Source organism: Eleginops maclovinus, chromosome 16, assembly GCF_036324505.1.
Source record: "Eleginops maclovinus isolate JMC-PN-2008 ecotype Puerto Natales chromosome 16, JC_Emac_rtc_rv5, whole genome shotgun sequence".
Classification (NCBI taxonomy): domain Eukaryota; kingdom Metazoa; phylum Chordata; class Actinopteri; order Perciformes; family Eleginopidae; genus Eleginops; species Eleginops maclovinus.
This window is the reverse complement of record NC_086364.1, coordinates 942,441-958,106: the sequence shown is the minus strand read 5'-3', so window position 1 is coordinate 958,106 and position 15,666 is coordinate 942,441. Positions and strand designations below refer to the sequence as shown.

At 39.8% G+C, this 15,666-nt stretch overlaps 1 protein-coding gene across 1 annotated transcript in view; it reads left to right on the top strand.

The window, feature by feature from the left end:
* The first annotated feature begins 603 nt into the window (after window positions 1-603).
* Window positions 604-15,666, top strand: part of septin12 (septin 12) — a 75,550-nt gene continuing 60,487 nt past the window's right edge. Inside the window, exon 1 of the mRNA XM_063903671.1 lies at window positions 604-801. Coding sequence (XP_063759741.1) covers window positions 747-801 — 55 coding nt within the window. The 5' untranslated portion in view covers window positions 604-746. The remainder of the gene's footprint in view (window positions 802-15,666) is intronic.

Here is a 15,666-nt window from a genome sequence, read left to right as displayed (position 1 = left end):
AAGTGTTTTACTTGTAAATGTAAACTTGTATGCTGTGTTTGTAATCGTGGACAATATGTGTGTGTACTTGTAAAACCTATGCTGTTTTTGCGTAACATGATTTATTAGAAAAATGTAACGTTTGTTTGATAGGTACGGTTTTTAGTTGGAAAACATTTTTCATGATAAATATCTTGGTTTCTTCTTTCTAAAGTTGCATTGTTCTGTTGTTGTACATAATACACTTATTGATATTTTAAAAAACTAAACCTTATTGATATTTCTTTTTTTAAAACATATAATTGATATTTTTTATCTTGTATTTATTTGCATTGCAATTCATAATGACGACAATTAATCAGGTTACTTTTAAATAATGATACTCGGTCAATTTTTAAAGTATCCCTCCAAACTTCTCGGACGACCTGACGCCTTTGGCAAAGGTGGGATCCAGCTGAGGAGGTGAGGTTGGGGGGGATCAGACAGCAGAGAAAAGAGAAACCGGACGGAGCTCGGATATTTTCCAGGTGTTCCACAGCTCCGCCCCCGTCCCCCGGGTCCTGCTGCGGGGCAGAGCTGCAGCGAGCAGGGGGCTGGGCCTCCGACACACCGAGCCTCCTGCCGTGTGCCCGGCCAGAGAGGAGCCCGGACCCCGCTCAGCAGCACACACACACAGCGGAACACTTCGGCTCCATAGAGGATACACGGCTTATTCTTTAAGGTTTTTCTCCTCTGGCTCGGAGCGCCATCACGGAGCCTCAGTCAGCATGTCGGAACTCTCCGTGAATGACCACCTTGAAGGGATTTTATCAGATTTCGAAGGTATGTGTAATATTGAATGACTTTACTGCTGCCACCAATAAACGCTGGCTCCGGGCCGTGCCTTCCTCTCCGAAAGGAGGCTCGTGTCCGCATCAGTTCGGCAGCCTGCAGCTATGCTTTCTTGTTCAGGTTTTTTTCTGAAAAATGTGACTCCAGCGAAGTATGTCAGGTGCTAAAAACTAAGTGAAATATATCCTTCCGAACTTTGCAAAAGCAAATAATTGCCTGTAATAACAGTATGGTAATATTCATGTGTTCATTATGTTCATTTCAAACACAGCTGGAACTATTCGTGCAGATATTGATCAGTTTAGAAACAACAGGACATAACGTGAAAATGTGCGTTATTTTCTTTTTAGCTTTTTTGGTAGTGGTCCCTAATATTGGGTTTGCTGTGATCATTTTAAGATGTCACCTCAGGCTCTGAAAAGTGGACTTTAAAAAAACTATTTTAATACATTTTATTAACCTAATGTATAGATCAAGCTATAACTTTAGCTAGATTAATATAATCAATATGACTGAAAACACTTGTTAAAGACTATATCGTGTATTTTCTCTCTTTCAACTATGGCTTACATTTAAAGCTCTTTCATTAAGCTCATCTAAACTTTGCTGAACTATGTTGAATACTATGGTATTTTGTGTTAAGTGGTTTAAGATATTTTTGTGTTCTTCATAGAAAAAAATGAATTACTTCATAGTGTTGGCTTTTATGTGCCTTTGAGCGAGACTTACTGTATAATTATGGAGTCTGATGTAAAACGGCCTGGGCAGGTAAGAGAGGCACTAATAACACAGTGTAGGCAAAGCCCTGAGCTTTGGTTTGTGTGTGTGTGTGTGTGTGTGTGTGTGTGTGTGTGTGTGTGTGTGTGTGTGTGTGTGTGTGTGTGTGTGCGTGTAGCCCAAATGCAGACAATAGTATCTTTTAGAAGCAGTAAACCCAGCTCTGTGAATGAGATGCCTGTTAGTCTCTGTTAAATCTCTGCTGCTCTTTTTTCTCTCTTGAAGTCCCCCCACTTAACATCAACTCCATTCAACTGACGGATTGCTGGCACTAACTCTTTAAGTCTTTTTTTATGATTTGTATATATTTATCTAGTAGCCTAATGCAATGAATTAATATTTTTAAGAGAGGGCAAGGGAATTCAACAAACAAGAATTAACTGAAAAAAAGCTAAATATAAATGCAGTTTCAAGTTTTAACGTTCCATGATGTCCCATTATTCAATCATTTAGATCCATTGCCTCAGGTTTCCTGCAGCCAATACTTGTGTTTCTGTTATAGCAAAATACATATGTCTCTTGTCAGACATCGACCACACACATGACATAAAACATTTGTATTTGAAGAACTCTTTAAATGGCGTTCAGATGTTGGGAGCAGAAGATTTGACAGTGCACAGATGGACCTGTTAATACTTTTATGTGGACAAACTATTTCAAGGAGACTCTGTTTTCTACATGATTTCAAACATACTTATAATTTCAGTAATGGCATTTCCTTTGACCAGTTCATATGAAGATACAAAGTAGCAGAAAACAACATATTTGATGGATGAGCTTATATTTAACTCAGGAAACGACTGCTTATTTCCTGCTTTTGAACATTGTAATCCAAACGAAAATATTTTCTGTAACTGTAAAGGTATAATTAACAGATTTACCTTTCAAAGTTTGTTGTGGAGACACCGACAATTTGTGTTGTCCTGTCACTTAAAGTAGTTTTTTTCTACACCTCTTGAGTGGTTTAATCAACTCCACTTCATTTCGAGTAGGAGCAAAAAGGTGAGAAAGACCTCTATATAAACTTGCAGGTTATCTAAGGAACAACAACACTTTTTCTAACATTGACATATTAGTTCATATTGCAAAGCTTTAGGATTACGTTACAGAAACAGCTTTTTGCAAATGCTCTGCAAAGTGGATATCATTGATCCTGGTCTTACATTACAGCGTGGACATGCAAGAAAACAAGACTAGGATCTGATTGGCATGAGACAAGACTTCCATAAAGAATGCTTCCGCCTGCCAGCAATTCTTTTTGTTGCCTCTGACAGTAGTTGATGCTACCTTTCTTTTTGGAACACTATAAATCAGGTAAAGGCTGGGAAAAACAAGAGAACCCAAAGACAGTGAAGGAGGGACAGACGCTGTTCCTGCTCAGGGTGATCCGTCACGACCTGAGACCCTGCAGGGACAGTAGAACAAAAGCCACCCCCCCCCCCCCATTCTTACTTTCTTTCCACATTCTTCTGTTTGGACAGGTGTTGATCTGTGCCTCTAAACAAATTGGTGTAGCCTTTGGCCGACGACTGCCACTGTAGTCGCTTTTACAACACTGTTGTCCTTCTGACACTTCCAACCGATGTGATTGGACAGTCAGGGACATTACACTTAAAGATGATTTGTATGAAAATGAGTGATGTGATTTTTTAAAGCAGTTTGAGGAAGACCAACTTAATACAACAACACAATGAATGAATTAAATATAACCCTAAGGATGATTGTACTTGTAGTTCTTAAAGAAACAATTTTTCTCTGATCGATCAAACAGGCGATCAAAACAACGGAACAGAAATTCATACAGAGATTAGTTATGTGACTTTAAAAGCTGTTCTAGGAAGACCAGCTAAATACAAAAACACAATTAAATCAACAAAATATAACCTTAAGGAATACTTGTACTTGAAGTTCTTGAAGAAACAATTTTTCTCAGATGCCTCGGTGAACAGGTGATAAAAAAAAAACGGAAATAGGGGCAGGTTCAGCAACGCTGTACTGTCGTCAACAATCATTGAGGCTCCAGACTTTCCTGTCAAACATGTGGTTACCACCCAGAGTTACCCTCACTTAAAAGAAATTACCGTGTGTCAGGCAGTGACCCCAGTTCCTCCAGAAACTCGGTGAGGGCCCGGAGCCCCTACGGTAGAAGGTGATGTGATGTGACGGATCTACATTTGATTTGGAAACAGGGAACTGCTTGTTGATGCTGGGTCTGCCAGCGGGCTGTGGAATGTTGGGTAAAGCTTCCACTTTTGTCAGATGGATAACTAATAGTTAGCTAACTCAAAAGATACTGTAACTTTAAAGGTTTTTAAGAGTTATCCAATATTTGGTTCCCTTTGAAAACAGAACAAAATTACCTATGTAAATGTGATGATTCCTGTTAACTGTGCAACTTTTGTCTTGGTTTGATATTTATGTCAAATCATAAATCATCCCCCAAGTATGGGTTGCACTCTTTAAGGCCTCTTTCCAAACATTATTATTAGTCCAACCTATCTTTCTCATTTACTTAACATTGAAGGTGGTTTTTTAGACCAAAAAAAATGCAAAAATGAAGGAGCAATTATTATTTTGACTATAGTTAAACTACGAATAATGTGCAGCGAGGCGGCCATTATGGGGAAAAGAACACCCGACACGCTAATCAGGGAGCCCGACGCAAGCGGAGGGATCTTGATCAGCCTGAAGGGACTCCCAATATTAATTGAAATTATTTTATTGTCTCAAAAATGATCGTATTTCTGCCGCCAAAGAAAAAAAAACTCTGTTCCACGGCGCACCGTCGGCTGGACCTGCGACAACAACAACAACTGCACGGCAGCACTGATGAGGTTTTCTGTGACTGTCCGAGTCTGTTCTCAGTTTCTGATCTGTGTTCCTGTTAGTGTTTACTTCCTGTCTGTCTTCTTCTGGGGATTTATCTGACGTCCAGCACTCCGTCTTTCAACCTCTTTTCCTTTCCCTTTCTTGATACTCAAGAACAGTCAATATAGTCCTTGACAGCAGTCTGTACTACTGGATTAACAACGTGTCACGTGTACTGAATTGACCAATCAGAATCGAGTATTGAACTAAACCATGTAATAACACATGTCAATGTTAAATCAGGATTCTATTTGGCGGATAACATGGTATGAGATCATCCACGTTGTTGTTTTTGCAATTTAGAAGCGGGACGATTTTGACCCGAGGAGAGGAAGGTTAATAAAAGCAATAGTTTGTATAGTCTTTGCTCAATGCATGTTCGCCGTGCTGTCTAGACACATACAGTAGGTGTGACTCTGTTAGGTACAGTTGTACAGCCTCATCAAATCCAACTGTTCATCTGTTTGCACAACAGCGGAAAGGAAGGGAACGACAGCTTAGAACAGTTTGTTTTTAATGTCCAACACTGGCTGGGAAATATTTATATTTTATATTGAACTGACAGTAGGCTATCATGAGTTGCGTTGTTCATTGTGGATCCCGTTTTTAGAGAAGGGCACAAATACAGGGTTCATTCTTAGAGTCAACAGGCAGAGTGAAGGCAGTGGAAGGTGTGGACTAGATTGGAGGGGGGGAAAGGAGGGCTCAGGGGCCTTTGGGTGACACAGAAGATTAGACAAGGTCAGGGGGGCTAAGAGCTGCCCCCCCTCCCAGCACTGTCGCATCCTGGTACTGCACTGCAGGCCACGAACCCTACACAGATCAGAAGGGGTCCCATGACTTACTGACCCAGTGACCACACACACACACACACACACACACACACACACACACACACACACACACACACACACACACACACACACACACACACACACACACACAGCTCGATGTCTTTGCTCATGACAAGTGAGACATTCCAGGCTGCATTAACGCAGTGAAGCACACACACACACGGGAAAACACTGTTAGTGTGAGTTTCTTTAGACATCATTTATCGTTGAAACAAAATTGAAGTAATATGGTTTAAAGTGCAACCCTAACCCTAACCCAGGTAGTAAAGCATACTAGTGCGTGTCCACATAATTAGCTTAAATTCTTGTCTGTCCTGAGCCCATGATCACACACACACACACACACACACACACACACACACACACACACACACACACACACACACACACACACACACACACACACACACACACACACACACACACACACACAGGTAGCACTTGATGTGTCTTTCTGCCAAGCTATTCTTCCATAATAGATGAGAATTTGGCACGACATCAGTGCAGGCTGCTCCTCAGACATGTCTGGAGTTGTCAGGCCCTGAAGACAATCTGGATCAGTTTTAATGAACCAATGAAAGCGCAGCGACAAAACCATTACTGCAGGGAGAGTATGAAGATAATAAAAAAAATCTGTAAGGGTCAAATTGAGTATCATCAGTTGAGTTTATTTTCCCTCGGCGGTGTATATTCATTCAGCAAATATATCCATCTGATGGAACCTAATAAAACACGACTGCCATGAGATGTGTGAATGAGTTGAATACATGCATTTGAAGCCCCCATTTGATAAAATGCTTTGCTATCCAAAAACACGTCATCTATAGAAGTCCATATAGCTGTTGCAGTTCTATTAACATGTGGAATTTTATAAACATTCTGAGATTCAAATCATTTACAATCCCTTGACAATCAGGCTACAAATTAACCTGGGCAGCAAACCATGAAATCACACGTTGGTATGCTGACATTTACTAAGAGAAATAAGCTAATGTTAAGCTTCTGTCATCAAAGGCTGGGGAATGTGTGCAGGATTCATAAAGGTTGTCAATCATCTTCCTTTAGATGTTGAGTAAAGAATGGATCACCTTTGCATTAATGTTATCTGACAATTTAGCTGCTTGTCTCAAGTGTAATGTTGACAGTAAACAGTATTTTGGTGAACCAGGGTGTGAATCCATTGACTGTTATACACACGGAAAGGGATTGATGATTAGATTCACTGTGGAGTCAGTGTGCTGGAATACTCCACATCACATGACATGAGCATGACAAAGTGTATATGAACCATTACTGTCTCACGGATTACCTGCACACTGGTCACTAGCAACATTCTTTTAAATATTTTTATATTTATGTTAGATTGTTGGAGGGACATAGTGTACACAAAAGATGGCCACTGCAGCCTCAGAGTGCTAGGAAGATAAAACGATGCTGTGTCTCAACTACAACACGTGACTTCCATTACTGTTCTTAATGATGTGCATTGTAAATACTGCATTGTGTGTGTTTCAACCATGTAGGGTTAGTCTTGAATTGTGCATGACTGCTGTGCCATCACAGGAAGTAACGGTTGCTGCTGTTAGCTAGCTAGCAACGACTGTTGCCAGTACCAAATCATAACAGACTGCTCAATGAACACAATTAAGTTAACAGTGGCTTAATTTCAACTCCATAATATAGTGCTAAGTTACTGAAATATTGAACAAATCCAAAATGTATACGTTTTTTAACTAAAGCAATCAAAATAGCAAGGGTAAGAGCAGAACATTTTATCAAAACACCAACAACCAATCCCATGTTGAGCCCTACCGGTTCAAAAGGTTGCTGTTAAAGGTTGCATGATTGTCTTTTAATGGAACACTCTCTGTACAGAGGTCTGTGGATCATTCTGAGCAACATATTTGGAGTGGAGGTGGGGTTTCATTACTAACGTAGCTGGATAACAATAGGGGTGATTTAATACATTTATACAACATCTGCCTTCAACCACTGTGCCGTTCCTCCCTTCTGAAGCCCCTGCTGTTAAACTCTGGACGCGCTGTCCCTTTAATAGACTCCAGCTTCAGTCTAATACTTTTCACGCAACAGGTGCTTATGAGTCAAATAGTAGCCAGACATCGGGGTGTGTGTGTGTGTGTGTGTGTGTGTGTTTATGAGTACTTAGATACTGTGTTATTTTCAGTGTTACAACATTGCTAACGGCTGCTTGGAATGTGTCTTCCAGATGTGCTTTTAGTGAGTGGAAGTTGTTTTAATGTGTTTGTTTGTGTGTGTGTGTGTGTGTGTGTGTGTGTGTGTGTGTGTGTGTGTGTGTGTGTGTGTGTGTGTGTGTGTGTGTGTGTGTGTGTGTGTGTGATAATGATCAATAAGCTGCTCAAGTAATGTCCAAATTAATTTTGAATACTGTTTCTAGCCTCTAAAATCTAAATGTATCCTGCTTTTATATGGGTTTTTTATGTGCTTATCTTTATCAACTTGCACTTTTTGAACTTTTACTCTACCGGACATTTTGTGGACCGAATCTGCGCTGTTATCACTAATAAGAGTTATCATTTTTTACAGCCCTGGTCTGGCGCAGTGTTGTGTCTGCGATTAGTTCCAATCTGCATTTTACTTAACATAACTGTGGGTTTGCGTGTGTGTGTGTGTTCACACGTGTCATTGCACATGCTGTGTTGTCTGTCAGAGGGTTCTACCTGTGTGGAATGTGCAGACAAGGGGGGGTTGGACATGGACAAGCCCAGACTCAGCGTCCCCTCATTGTATATCCACAGGGCAGCCTCCTGTCCTCCCAGTGCTTACTGGTTCCCAAATCAACCCATCTCCCTGGCCTCAAGCGTGTTACCCATCAGAGGGGTTAGTTTTGTTCTGACGTTGGTGTGAGTGTGGGCGGAGCAGCTACATGTTGGCCTATTTTGATCGATCCGATCTCCATTCAGAAAAGTCACATTTTAAAAGTGTTTCGCCTGCCGTCTCGTCTGTACACTTAACTTTTTTTAATAACCGGTTTGAGTATTTAGGTCGTCCTGCATCATTTTAAAACATGTTTTACAATTAAATAAAACAAAATCAAAGTAAAGTGGTCTAGTTTGATGACCTGAGTAAGCACAGCTGACAGCCGCGGTGAAACTCAAGCTAGTAAAGCAATGCAGATCTTGGCATCGCGTCCGGCACCATAAGTCTCAGACCCTCTTCTCATTTCTATGAAATTTGGGAATATTTTATATATATTTTTTATATCCCAAAACAGTTAAATGAATACATCGTAACGAATTCCAGAAGACCCTTTCATTGTTGGTGTTTAAATGTGGGGGAAGAAGCTCTGCCCCTGGGGACCCTGAGGGTCCCAGCATGAACCAAGCACGGAGACCACGTCTGGGACAATGACTTCATTGAAACTCTGAAACCTTTTTTTTTTAACTGACATGAATCCCTTTAAATTGAATTCCCAGTTAAAACTTACAAGAGACAACAGACACGAATACAATTAAAAACAGTGCCAAAAGAAACTCTATATTTTCAAAAGGAATGCAAATGTAGATAGTTCTGAAAAAATCGAACATTAAGCTCGTGAAAATTAGTGTATTTTAGAGAGAACTCAATAATAAGTTAAGGAAAGCCATGCAGCAGGACTTACTGGCTATTAATGAACTTTCAAAAACTGGTGAATTCTATGTTATTTGTTACCAGAAGTGGGAAGTACTGTAGTACAAATACTTTGTTACTGTACTTAAATACATTTTTACTCTACTACTTATTTTTCAGACGACATTTTACTTTGACTTCTTACATTTTTAACACAAATACCTGTACTTTGTACTTCTTACATGTTAAGAACAGGATTTTAACTTTAGTTTGAATCTTTGTTTGGTGGTGTGATCATTATTATTTAGAGTCATTGTGTGCCTATTGGTTTAACACGATCCGTGTATCCATCAATTCCTGGTCTTCTCTAAAGAAGAGGGACCAATGAGAACTCAAGTCTATTCCAATCATCCTCTGAACCGGAAGCCAGTGCAGTGCCTTATTATCAGAAACAAGCCAGTACCAGACCCACGGCCGTAAGAGTAGAAGCGTAAGAGGAAGAGAAGGGGGAGGAACTGAGTGAAAATACAGAGAGCAGAAAACAACAAAACGATTCATGACGAATGCGTAGTTATGGGAACTTTTTACCTAAGTACATTTCGAAGCCAATACTTCTTTACTTTTACCTAAATAAAGAAGTTTAATCAGTACCTCAACTTTTACCAGAGTATTTTTAAACACGAGTATCTGTACTTTCATTGAGTAAAGGATTTGTGCACTTTTGCTATCTCTGTGTATGACAAACATGTTACAAAGTAATGTGTTCTTTTGTTAAGTATTACAAAAACTAAGAACTTGGTTGAATACAGGTATTTCACTGAAGAGTTGTGCGATTGATGTCCAAACTAGCCCAGCTCAATGCATGGAGATGATTGGACGGTGAGGTCGGCCTCTAATGAATAGTGGCCGCACTTTTAAGTGAATGATCCTATGATGCATGTGTCAGATGCTATCCAGAAACGCCTCACTTTAGAGAGAGGACACTTGGTGTTTGTGCGGACAGAGTGCATGAACATAAACAGCATGGGTTTCCTCTGGGAGGGAATGTGATTCTGACCAGCTGAACTGGGGGCCAGTTGTTCCATGTTTTCCTTCTTCTGGGGCTCTGGCCTTTTGCCAAAAGCTGCAACAACTGCAGCTCTTCACTTGCCAGTGTTTACAGACTTCAGAGCAGGAAGACACATTCGCCCTTTCCACACATGCACTTCATTTAGTAAAAAGTCACAAAAGCAATCCTAAGAGGACCGACATGAAGTGTTTCTTGTACACTCAAAAGATGCCTCGGAACAGATGGATAAAGAAAGCAATGTTGTTTAGAAGGAATATAAGTGGTAAGCTGGTCACTTTAAATATAGAGGCTTGAACAAACTACTGTGTGTGTGTGTGTGTGTGTGTGTGTGTGTGTGTGTGTGTGTGTGTGTGTGTGTGTGTGTGTGTGTGTGTGTGTGTGTGTGTGTGTGTGTGTGTGTGTGTGTGTGGTGACAACAACATGCAACCCATGGAATACAGTTCAATTTAATTACATAGGAAAGCCATTGCTGTTTAAAAACTGTGTGATTAGATTTTTATTTTCTACACACAAATCTTGAAAAAACTATTCAAAGATTTAACAATTTAATGATAATGTATTGCCTAGTAAATGTATGCTACACAAGGAAAACTAGAACCAAAAACAGGAGCGGCACTTATCAGCCAATAGGAGTTTCACATTCTGAAAGCAAATAATTGTTCTAAATAAGTTGAAAACTCAAATAAGCAACACAAGTTTTTGGCACCATTCCATGTTAATCGCGAAATGCACCAGAGCGACATCCGAGTGGTTCTTAAGAGAACTCTGGCTGCCTTTATCCTTTAACTTTTGTTGCTCGTCTAGGTGGCTAAGGTTAGCATACTTGTTTGGAGTCGATGTGCCATCGTAAACTCCATCCTTTGAGCACTGCCACCGCCTCGTAGCAGCGTCACACTGCTGGGACTACCTCTGCTGGAGATCGCCTGCTAAGCAGTGCGCTGGTCACAAAACACGATGCATTGTGGGACATGTAGTTTATGTACACTGTAGTTCTGTAATGCAACATATAATTGTTTGAGGAGCAAACTGTTTTTCAAACTTTCGCAGGCCACATAAAATTTGGTAGGTGGGAAGGATTTGGACCCATGCCTTAAGTCTTACATGCCTAATGTCAACACAAAGTATGCCTTCTCTCAGGTCAATGGAGTCCTGCGGTTGTCATTATGAGTGCAATAAGTGTTATCAGGATAGCAAGATGGGGTAGAGATCTGATCTTACCATTTTGTAACACTAGCAGATTAGCTGGAGACTTATTTCATCCATTTTATATTTGTTAAACTACATTAGCCAGGAGCAAGTCGGGTAGAGGAATAGCTTTAGGTGCTAGCTGGGCTAGCTTAGCTCCCCTCTTGGCTCTCTGGGACAGGCCCTTTGCCCTCAGTTTGGTCTGGCAGGATGGTCAGAAGATTAGGACATGCAGTGATGTTCTCTGCAGAGCTTTATCCAATCCCCACCGTTCATTATTTTTTTCTGGCTCCAGTAATAAAGAGCATAAAACAAATAAATTATTTTATTTAAGGTACCAGCCGCTTCTGCCAGGGCCTGTTCAGCAAAGTTCATTTCCTCAAGTATTGTACTTAGGTGCTTTTTTGACGTATTTGTATTTACATCATTTGAGTACTTTAATTTTATACTTTTACTCCACTTCATTTCAAAGACATTTATTTATATACTCACACTGACTTTGTACATATGAAAACACATGATATGCTGATATGGGATAATGCAGTACTTAATCTACACAACATCTACCATTTGTCCACATTGACAACATACACCATTAAAATGCTCTTATATGCATAAAAAAAGGATACTGGTAAAAGATCCCTTCTGGTAGGAGGGAGGTGGTACAGTGCACAGGAGAGCCTCCTCACATCATGCCCTCCAAAAAAGGTCTCACGATGTTCCTATGACAACAGTATATTGACTGCTGTTGTGTGACGACGTATGATATCATTGTCATGGTAGCTGGCATCGCTCCTTGCAATTTATTATCTGTCCAAGCTACTATATATTTGTTTGTTCTTTTTTTCACTATTAAAACCAACTGTAGTATCTCGCTCTCACTTTGTATGAATGAGTTTCCCCACTCAGTCTGACAGCCGAACAGAGAGCTGACATACGGATATAAAAGTACAACTCTCACCAGCAGCAACATCCAGGGTCTTCCCGGCCGAACAGCTCAAAGAAACGGGCTTTGTTATGTCACTGGGCGCATTACTTTTTCTCAATGCGGCTGCATGGAACTACATTTGATCTTTGTGGACGTGGTCCTATAGTTTATGTTGATGTTTAACTAGCTAAACAATTTTCAAGTTCAAAAATGCAGCATAATAGAGGGAGATGAAGCGCTAAGCATGATAATGGCCATTATGCAAGCCTGTTTATAAACACACACACACACACACACACACACACACACACACACACACACACACACACACACACACACACACACACACACACACACACACACACACACACACACACACACTTTCCCGGAAACTCTGAGTGAATTCAGCATGCTGTGTGTTAGTGTGTGGTTGTGTAAGAAAAAGAGAGGGGGGCAGAGAGCGCCTTTGAGCATCTATCTTTATCAGATTGACTTGGTATTGTGTAAGAGGAGAGGATTAGGGTCTGCACAACTATGAGGATATAAGGAATGGAGCCAAATGTAGACATCACACACACACACACACACACACACACACACACCAACACACACACACACACACACACACACACACACACACACACACACACACACACACACACACACGCACACACACACACACACGAGCACTCTCACACGGCCACCGTAATTATTCGCCCTGTGTTTGACAGGTTGCCAGCAATTACCTGATACCAGAACTCCTTATCTGTTGAATGGAGGGCAGGTTCACACTTGTAGCCGAGTCCACACAGTCTGCCCCCCACACTCACTCACATACCCCTCCCCAGCCTGCCTGGAGCCATTAGCTGCTCAGGTAGGAACTGTTAGGTGTGTGAATGAAGGCTTGGTTGATAAAAGGCTATGTGTTTTTTGCAGTGCTGGAAAAAGTATTCGGATTCTTTACTTGCATATAAGTACTAATACCACCCTGAAATATACTATATTTCAAGTAAAAGTACTGCATGGAAAATGGTACTTAAGTAAAAGTACGGACGATTGTGAAAATGTACTTAAGTATTAGGAGTACAAGTACTCATTGCAGAAAAAACTCTTTAATTCTTTAAAATATTTTAAAAGCAAAAGCTGGAACTGTGAAATAATTTTGAAACAAAAACAGCAAAATTGCTGCCAATTAATTCTTTAATCCAATCATGGTTTTAGTTAGTTGGATAGGTTGGAAATGTCTTGTACATCCTAAAGTCTAAATGACTACAAACAGATATTCAGTTTAGAATAATATAAAACAGAGGCATGCTGATAATCCTGACATGAATGACTATTGGAATTTAAAGCGGCCACAGGTGCATACTGAACCCCTACAGCCCAGACCTGTAATACCTGGTTTTGTGTACTACTTCCTCAGACTGTAACCAAATTATTGTCTTCACTTAGTCCAGGGACTCTTTGGAATGTCCCTGAGTCAAAACTACTCAACGCTGTTACTGTTGCTTGCCAAAGAAAAGTCAGTATTTGGATATCGGTCACTATAATCAGGGCCAAAAATATACAGCTCTAGTCAAATGAACCGTCCCATGAGGTTCAATGTTAAATTCCATCTACATTCTGTAGCACTAGTTCATTTAGTAGGACTACAGTCATGTACTCAACACTTCTGTCTCTGTACGTTGAAATGGTGAACCTAAACATCCATTACTTATGGAGAACATTTACATTTGGTGTCGTGTTTGTACCACCCAGTGAATGGCAGTATAGTAGTCCCTCTCTTTTAGCTCTGTTTTGTGTCTCCACCAGCAGCACTTTGAGGGAAAGGTCTGTCTCTTTTAAATTCTCTGGAGGGCCACATTATCACTGCTTTCTAATAGTCTAATAACAGCTACATTTTGTATCACTGTCAAACTACTGACAATTACATTACATGGCTTCTGGAGACACTTTTATCCAAAGCGACATACATTTTATTCTTTATTAGTAATTTTCTCACCTTCCCCTTTACAACCAATAGTACTCCAATTTAGATGAACGGTTTCTTTAACAAGGGGTTATTAGGTCTCAAATCACAAAAAGTCAACACGAGAATATGATAAACTAAATGTATAGAAATCAAATCAATAAAAACACTGAAGACGTAAATAACACAGGTATAACAAAAATAAAATAAAAGATGGGTTATATATAATGTCATGCTACATATTACAACATTACAGTCCCATATACCAGGACATTTCAAAAATAAAAATTCCTCATTTTAAAGAAGCCATATTATATTATTATGGGGTGTTACACAGTCCAGTTCCTTTGTATGCAACCTTTATAATCCTTCGATTATTAATCCCAGTTTCCTCATTTTACATCCACCAATGATCTTTAAAAGTTTCCCCTGTAATCGTAGCACATATGTTATTTTTTCCATTGTATAAATATCTATTAGAATTGTCAGCCTGCTTACATACACTTAAATACCAGAGACATGACTACAGGAACGGTGAAATTGGCTCTTTTTAAAGTAGTTATGTTCAGAGGTGAAGTATCCTGCTACTATTACAGATATGTGAATACCTTCAATAAAATCTGAAACACAGACACTCCAGAAGACCAGCATAAGTGAACCCACTCAAGGAACAGTGAATACTGAGTGTGTGTGTGTGTGTGTGTGTGTGTGTGTGTGTGTGTGTGTGTGTGTGTGTGTGTGTGTGTGTGTGTGTGTGTGTGTGTGTGTGTGTGTGTGTGTGTGTGTGTGTGTGTGTGTCACAGAGAGGTCATTGGTCTGGTCCTACAAACAGAGTGCGTGTTTGAGTCTTAATGACACGAGGAGTCCTGTAATTACACCTTAGCTCTTTAAGCTGAGTAGCGTGGATGCACACACTCACTCTCGCCTCGTCTTGAGTGTGAAGGCCTGTGTCACATGTGTGTGTGTCACTAAAATGCAGGGTTTATCTTTGTGGCTCTGACTTTCGGATCTCGTTTTATAGTTATGAGAGCCTTAAACTCATTGGCTAAATTGCTGCCGAGATACAGGTTGTAAAGCATCTGTAAAACTGACTGTAGTGCAACTAAACTATTCTCATCCTACAGGTAGATAAACAACGGAAAATAAGTAATTGTGCATTTAAAACGTTGTGATATTGTTTCATTTTAATAGCAGTAGTCAGTGTTGGATGAAGTTCTCATATCCTTCACTCGAGTAAAAGTAAAAATACTTAGATTTTAAACTACAAGTAAAATCCTGATATGAAAATGTTACTTAAGTAAATTAACAAAAGTATTTGCATGAAAATATACTTAAAATGTTAATTAAACTCATTCTGCACAATGACAAGTCATTGTTATGCAGAAGTAATATTTTATTTTATTTTTGGTCTTCATTTTATCCTGTTCCTTATATTTTATTATTGTAGTTGGTCAATGTGGACCAAATTTAAATATGTGAAGTACTGTGTAGATTTGTCGTACAGTACTGTATTATACCATATTAGTGTATCATGTGTTTTTATTTAACAACATAACTATGATTGTGAGTGTTTTAATAAATGTAATGCAGTAAAAGTCTGATAATGTAGCGTAGTATT